At 48.7% G+C, this 8041-nt stretch overlaps 1 protein-coding gene across 1 annotated transcript in view; it reads left to right on the forward strand.

Moving 5' to 3' along the window:
• LOC135405063 (uncharacterized) overlaps nucleotides 1-6993 on the forward strand; it is a 33446-nt gene extending 26453 nt beyond the window's left edge. The window contains 4 exon segments of the mRNA XM_064639781.1: nucleotides 2054-2197; nucleotides 2327-3052; nucleotides 3194-3358; nucleotides 6811-6993. Coding sequence (XP_064495851.1) covers nucleotides 2054-2197; nucleotides 2327-3052; nucleotides 3194-3358; nucleotides 6811-6993 — 1218 coding nt within the window.
• The last annotated feature ends 1048 nt before the right edge of the window (nucleotides 6994-8041 follow it).

Here is an 8041-nt window from a genome sequence, read left to right on the forward strand (position 1 = left end):
GCCTGGAAGAGAAGATTGAAGAGGGACACCAGAAGCTAAGAGAAGAAATTAAGGAAGGGATCTTCCATATCTCGCCAGGACAAACAAGAGTCTCTGCTATCAGGAGCCAGCTAAGGAGAGAGGGTACACTCCACATGGCAATCTATGGTTTTACCTCCATGAGCATGGAAAAAATATGAGGAAGTGGGATGGGAAACCCACCTCTTCCTTAGCAGCCCGGGTACATGAACTGAAAAGAGGAACAAGTACCACAAGGAACTCTTCAAGGATAAATGCTGCTCCAGTCTCTCATGGGCAAGACTCCAGATGGTACAGGAATGATGATACATCTGATCCTCTTGAAGGGACCTCCAGGTCATACTCACAAGAAGAGCACAATGAGTACCATGACCAGGACTAGGGGTGCCCTGCCTCTAGCCAGGTAGAGGAGAGGGACAATCGGGTTGTGCAAGTTTGGAGTTGGCTTCCTACCAAATCTCCAAAACTCGACAACAGGGTCTCCTTCCCAGAGAGGGAAGGAAAAAAACGAAAAACCAGGCAGCCAAAGTTCTAGCAAAAATATATATATATATTATGTATAAAACAGAGATATACAATGAGAATTATATATATGAATCTATGATCCCAAATAGCTTCCCGAAGTCGAAGGGAAGAGGGGGAAAGGGAGAAGGGAAAAGGATAAAATAGGGTGAAAAGGGACAAATAATAAAACAGATCTACACAATCTAAAAACCCAGCAAAGCTGAAGAATTGGCAAGAGCTCACCACTTCCCTTGAAAGAAAGCAGTACGTCTGGACACGGCCCAGCACTCCCCCCTCACGCGTGGCTGATAACAGCAGTTACTGTAGGCCTCGGCTCCAGATAAGCCAGGCCCAGACAGGGACCACCGTTCTCCAACCTCGCCGGAAGAGAAGAGAGAGAACTCTCTTATCAATGCCTTATTTATACCCTAGGTTACGTAAAGGAATAGCATGGAATACCTCCTTGGTCACCTTCCTAGTTCCTTCCTGGTTACAAGTTGGTTTCCAGGAAGGCCTAGACTGAAACCATCACACGGGTCTATTGGACAGTGTGGATTCGGTGACCTGGCACATCAGAGCCACAAAGATATAAGACCTTAGTGGACACCGGCGCACAATGTACTTTAATGCCATCAAGATACGTAGGGGCAGAATCCATCTCCATTTCTGGGGTGACAGGGAGATCCCAACAGCTGACTGTACTGGAAGCTGAAGTGAGTCTGACTGGGAAGGAATGGCACAGACACCCCATCGTGACTGGCCCAGAGGCCCCATGCATCCTTGGCATAGATTACCTGAGGAGTGGGTATTTCAAAGACCCAAAAGGACTTTGTTGGGCTTTTCACATAGCTACTGTGGAAACAGAGGAAATTAGACAGTTGAACACCTTGTCTGGTCTCTCAGAGGACCCCTCTGCTGTGGGACTGCTGAAGGTTGAAGAACAATTGGTACCGATAGCCACAGTAACAGTGCACCGTCATCAATACTGCACCAACTGAGACTCTGTGACTCCTATACATAAGATGATCTGTGACCTGGAGACCCAGGGGGTGGTCAGCAAGACTCGCTCACCCTTTAGTAGCCCTATATGACCAGTGTGTAAGTCCAGCGGAGAGTGGAGGCTGACGGTGGATTACCGTGGACTCAATGAAGTCAAACCACCCCTGAGTGCTGCTGTGCCAGACATGCTGGAGCTCCAGTACGAGTTGGAGTCCAAGGCAGCCAAGTGGTATGCCACCACTGACATTGCCAACACCTTTTTCTCCATTCCTTTGGCAGCGGAGTGCAGGCCACAATTTGCTTTCACTTGGAGAGGTGTGCAGTACACCTGGAATCGACTGCCTCCGGGGTGGAAACACAGTCCCAACATTTGCCATGGACTGATCCAGACTGCACTGGAAAAGGGTGAGACTCCAGAACATCTACAGTACATTGATGACATCACTGTATGGGGGAACACATGGGGGGAAGTCTTCGAGAAAGGAGAGAAGATGATCCAGATTCTCCTAAGAGCTGGTTTTGCCATTAACAGGTCAAGAGACCTGTCCAGGAAATTCAGTTCCTAGGAGTGAAGTGGCAAGATGGACGCTGCCTTATTCCAATGGAGGTGATTAACAAAATAGCAGCCATGTCCCCACCAACCAGCAAGAAGGAAACACAGGCTTTCCGAGGCGCTGTGGGCTTTTGCAGGATGCATATCCTTGAGTACAGTCAGATTGTAAGCCCTCTCTACCTTATGACATGGAAGAAAAATGATTTCCAGTGGGGCCCTGAACAACAACAAGCCTTTGAACAAATTAAACAGGAGATTGCCCATGCGGTAGCCCTTGGGCCAGTAAGGACAGGACAGGACGTGAAGAACGTGCTCAACACTGCAGCCAGGAAGAATGGCCCTTCCTGGAGCCTCTGGCAGAAAGTGCCTGGGGAGACCCAAGGACGACCGCTGGGATTCTGGAGTCGGGGATACAAAGGATCTGAAGCCAGCTATACACCAACTGAGAAAGAGATCCTGGCTGCTTATGAAGGAGTTCGAGCTGCCTCAGAAGTGATCGGCACCGAAGCGCAGCTCCTCCCGGCACCCCGACTACCAGTACTGGGCTGGATGTTCAAGGGAAGAGTTCCTTCTACACATCACGCCACCAATGCCACATGGAGTAAGTGGATCGCTCTGATCACACAGCGATCCAAGACAGGGAATCCTAATCGCCCTGGGATTCCGGAAATTATCATCAATTGGCCCGAAGGTGAGAGTTTCAGACTATCCTCTGAAAAAGAGGAGCAGGTGACACGGGCTGAGGAGGTCCCACCATATGACAAGGTACCAGCAGATGAAAGGCGATATGCGCTCTTCACGGGTGGCTCCTGTCGCATTGGAGGGACAAACCGAAAATGGAAGGTAGCCGTATGGAGTCCCACACAGCTGAGTGTGAAGGTCTGTCATGTAGATGCTCATGTAACCAAGAGTCGGGCAAATGAAGAGCATTGTAAGAACGAGCAGGTGGACCGATCTGCCAGGATTAAAGTCTCTCAGGTAGATCTGGATTGGCAGCACAAAGGAGAATTATTTCTGGCTCGATGGGCCCATGATGCCTCCAGTCACCAGGGGAGAGATGCAACATAGAGATGGGCTCGTGACCAAGGGATGGACTTAACCATGGACAGTGTCTCACAGGTCATCCATGACTGTGAGACATGTGCTGCCATCAAGCAGGCCAAGCGGGTGAAGCGTCTATGGTATGGTGGACGGTGGTCGAAATACATGTATGGGGAAACCTGGCAAGTTGACTACATCACGCTCCCCAAAACCCGCCAAGGCAAGCACTACGTACTGACCATGGTAGGAGGAAGTACTGGATGGCTGGAGACATATCCCATGCCTCATGCCACTGCCCGGAATACCATCCTGGGCCTTGAAAAACAAGTCCTGTGGTGACACGGCACCCCGGAGAGAATTGAGTCTGATAATGGGACCCATTTCAAGAATGGCCTCGTAGACACCTGGGCCAGAGAGCACGGCATTGAGTGGGTGTATCATATCCCCTACCATGCACCAGCTGCTGGAAAAGTTGCGTGGTGCAATGGACTGCTTAAAACCACCCTGAAGGCACTGTGTGGGGAGACTCTCAAACACTGGGAGCTGCATTTAGCAAAGGCCACCTGGTTGGTCAACACCCAAGGCTCCATCAATTGAGCTGGCCCTGCCCAATCAGAACCCTTGCATACTGTAGATGGAGATAAAGTCCCCGTGGTGCATATGAGAGGTATGTTAGGAAAGACTGTTTGGATTAGTCCCACCTCAAGCAAAGGCAAACCCATCCGAGGGATTGTTTTTGCCCAAGGGCCCGGTTTCACCTGGTGGGTAATGCAAAAAGATGGGGAGACACGTTGTGTACCACAAGGGGACCTAATTTTGAGTGAGAATGGTCTGTAATGTTTCATTGTATATATATATATAGATGTATATGGTGTTAAAGGGATATAGTTTTTAAAGGGAGTTAATTTGGGCATGACATGGATGGCATAGAATAAGGGGTGGATAATGTCCTAGTTAGAACAACTGGGACCAGTTCATCATGGTATGGGTGTAACCCAAAACTGTGTATTCTATAGCCTTCCATGCCATTTCCCAGAAACTGGTATCAGTGAACCATTTACACCATCTGCACATAAAGCCTGACTCCTCAGGCTATAAACTAGGTGTTAAGAGGCCTGTGAGATAGGAGGTTGCTCTTGTCCTCACACCCATTAAGGAACCCCCCGCCCTGAGGGAGGTACTGAGCATTCCTGCCTGAACTGGAGGATATATAATCTTGGAGTCTTGGGACTTCTTTAAGCCACTCGTGGGATCCAGAGGAAGACTGCAGATCACCGCTCTCAACCAAACTGCAGACCACCGCTCTCAACCAGACTGCAACCATCACTCTTGACCAGACTGCAATCACCACTCTTGACCAGACTGCAACAGCACTCTCACCAACAGGTTTTCCCCTCTCCTTTTACTTTGGACTCAGGGGACCAAAGAACACCACTCTGTTCATGCCCCAGAGTGCTGGGTTATATATTTGGGTTTTGTGGGTTAAAACCAATTGTTTGTCTGTTAAATCGTATTTATTGTATTATTTTATTAAATTGTTATTCTGACTTATAATCTCTCTTTTGAGTTGAGTTCATTTCCCCTGCTGGTTCACCTTTAAACCAGCACAGTAAGGAAAAAGAGAGAATAAGAGTTAAAGAGAGAAAGAAAGAAAGAAAGAGAAAAAGAATAAAAGGTTCATAGTCACCACTCAAAGGTCTCCAGCAAACTTGGTTGTTGCCACTGCTGTCTTGGTCCGTCAGGGAGTGGTGGGGGAGAGAAGCCCACGAAACATAAAATTGGATGGGTTTATATACCCTCAGAAACCCTTCTGGTGCCTCCCCAATGTGTGTGGGTGTGTGGAGGGGTTACACAGTTATGCTGAGAGCTGGAGGCGCTGGTTTTTGCAAAGTTGTTTTAGGCTTGGGGTGGGGGGGAGGTGTGCTTCAGAGGCACCCCTGCTAAGAGCTGAGGCCTTCTCCAGGGTAGTTGTGGGTGTGTGCACACAGGGACCTCCTTTGACACAGCCTGGCCCGTAGGAGATAAACATCACACAGCCAGAGAGTGCCACTGGTCTCCTTTAGATAGGCATCACACACCTAGAGAAGTGTCACACACCCAAAGAGTTGCCACTCCGGGCCTTCACAAAGTTAACAGTTTGTAGGCTATGGCCTCCTCCCCTCAGCCTTTATCTTCACTCTCCTGGTTTCTTTGCACAGCTAACTATAGTAGCAATGTTTTAAGGCAATTAAAAAGTCCAGTTCCTCACAGTGATGAGTGACAAGACCCAAGGGAATGACCTGAAGTTGTGTCAGGGGAGGTTTAGGTTGGATATTAGAAAGAGGTTCTTCACCCAGAAGAAGGTTGGGCACTGGAACAAGTTCCCCAGGGAAGTGGTCACAGCACTAAGCCTGACAGAGTTCAAGAAGCATTTGGATGATATCCTCAGGCACATGGTGTGACTCTTGGGGATGGTCCTGTGCAGGGCTAAGAGTTGGACTCAATGGTCCTTTCCAACTCAGCATATTCTGTGATTCTGTAATACAGCAGAAGTTGTTTATGAGAAAGGGAAGAAAATAGTCCAAATCCTCCTGAAAGACAGTTTTGCCATAAAACAAAGTAAGGTCAAGAGACCTGCACAGAAGATCCAGTTTTTAGAAATAAAATGGCAAGATGGAGATCATCAGATCCCAGTGGATGTGATTAACAAGATTACAGCAATGTCTCCACCAACTAACAAGAAAGAAACACAAGCTTTTTTAGATGTTGTGGGGTTTTGGAGAATGCACATTCCAAATTATAGTCTGTCAGCCCTCTCTATCAAGTAACCCAGAAGAAGGATTTGAAATTGGACCCTGAACAATGACAAACCTTTGAACAAATCAAGCAGGAGATAGCTCATGCTGTAGCCCTTGGGCCAGTCTGAACAGGACAAGATGTAAAAAATGTGCTTTGTAATGCATCTGGGGAGAATGGCCCTACCTGGAACCTCTGGCAGAAAGCACCAGGGGAGACTCAAGGTCGACCTCTAGGTTTTTGGAGTTGGGGATATAAAGGATCTGAAGCCCATTATACTCCAACTGAAAAGGAGATACCGGCAGCTTATGAAGGGGTTTGAGCTGCTTCAGAGGTGATTGGTACTGAAGCACAGCTCCTCCTGGCACCCCGGTTACCCATGTTGAGGTTGGATGTCCAAAGGGAGGGCCTCCTCTACACATCATGCAACTGATGCTACATGGAGTAAGTGGGTCGCATCGACCATAAAATGAGCTCAGATAGGAAACCCCAGTAGTCCAGGAATCTTGGAAGTGATCGTGGACTGACCCGAAGGCAAAGATTTTGGAATGTCACCAGAGGAGGAGGTAACACATCCTGAAGAGGCTCCACTATATAATAAATTACCAACAAGTGAGAAGCAATATGCCTCGTTTACTGATGCATCCTGCTGTCTTGTGGGAAAGCATCAGAGATGGAAAGTGGCTGTATGGAGTCCTCTATGACAAGTAGCAGAAACTGATGAAGGAGAAGGTGAATCAAGTCAGTTTGCAGAGGTGAAACCCATACAGTTGGCCTTAGACATTGCTGAATGAGAGAAATGGCCAATACTTTATACTGACTCATGGATGGTGGGAAATGCCCTGTGGGGGTGGTTGCAGCAATGGAAGCAGAATAACTGGTAGTATAGGGGTAAATCCATCTGGGCTGTTGCATCATAGCAAGATATTGCTGCCCAGGAGGAGAACCTGGTTGTGAAGGTACATCATGTAGATGCTCATGTACCCAAGAGTCGAGCCACTGAAGAACATCAGAATAACCAGCAGGTAGATCAGGATGCCAAGATTGAAGTGGCTCCAGTGGATTTGGATTGGCAATATAAGGGTGAATTATTTCTAGCTTAGTGGGGCCCATGATGCCTCAGACCATCAAGGAGAGGATGCAACATATAGGTGGGCGCATGATCAAGGAGTGGACTTGCCCATGGACACTATTACACAGGTTATCCATGAATGTGAAACATGCCCTGCAATTAAGCAGACCAAGCAGGTAAAGCCTCTCTTGGGTTAAAGACAATGTTGCCAGGGAAGTGGGACCTTAGATGGAATAGAGAGTCCTACCTCCCAGACTTATTACAAATTTTAAAAAATTAAAATGAAACTCATGAGGAAGGAGTAGAAACAAAGTAACATTTTTTACTAAAAACCAGGGAAAAAACCAAAATAAAACAACAAACACACAATAACAGAGAAAGAATATCACCCCAAAAATCACTGTCCACTTCTGTGTTGCTGAGCCAGCAATTGGGCTTTCCTTCAGTGCAGTTACAGCTGTGGCCAGAAGGTGGTGCTGGAGGGCTTTCCCAGTGGCGGCAGGCTACAGCGGCAGCTGTGGTTACCATGAAGAGGCAGTCAACAATGGCGGCCACGGGCAGCAGACGCTTTTCCATGGGCAGCGTCGGTCACGTGGTGCGGCGGCAGCTCTCTTTGGGCAGTCCACAGCGGAGGGTGCTGAGTGGGCTGCGCTTGGCTTGGCAGGGGTGGCTGCTCTCACCCCACACAAAGGGAACTCCCTGGTCAGCGGCCATGGTGACCCTCCCAGGCTCTGCTCCTGTGGTGGCGGCGGCGGCAGGCAGGGACAGGAACCAGCTCTGGGTGCAGGCAGTAGGCTCCCCCAGCGGTGGCAGCAGCAGAACTGCAGCGTGGGGAATGCAATCCGGGATGGACAGGTGGCACCGCAGCGGCAGACATGAGGTGGCTTCAGGCAGCAGGGGGCCGGGAACACTTGCAATGGGTCCGTGCCAGAGAGAGAGCGAGCTATGGCGTTGTCAGCGAGCATCCCCTAATGGCAGTATGGGAAAATTACAAGAGAATACTTTATAACAGGTAAGAGGATGATGGTTGAAATATAAATACGGGAAGGTCTTGCATATTGACTACATCACAGTCAGAA

Source organism: Pseudopipra pipra, chromosome W, assembly GCF_036250125.1.
Source record: "Pseudopipra pipra isolate bDixPip1 chromosome W, bDixPip1.hap1, whole genome shotgun sequence".
In the NCBI taxonomy this organism is placed as follows: domain Eukaryota; kingdom Metazoa; phylum Chordata; class Aves; order Passeriformes; family Pipridae; genus Pseudopipra; species Pseudopipra pipra.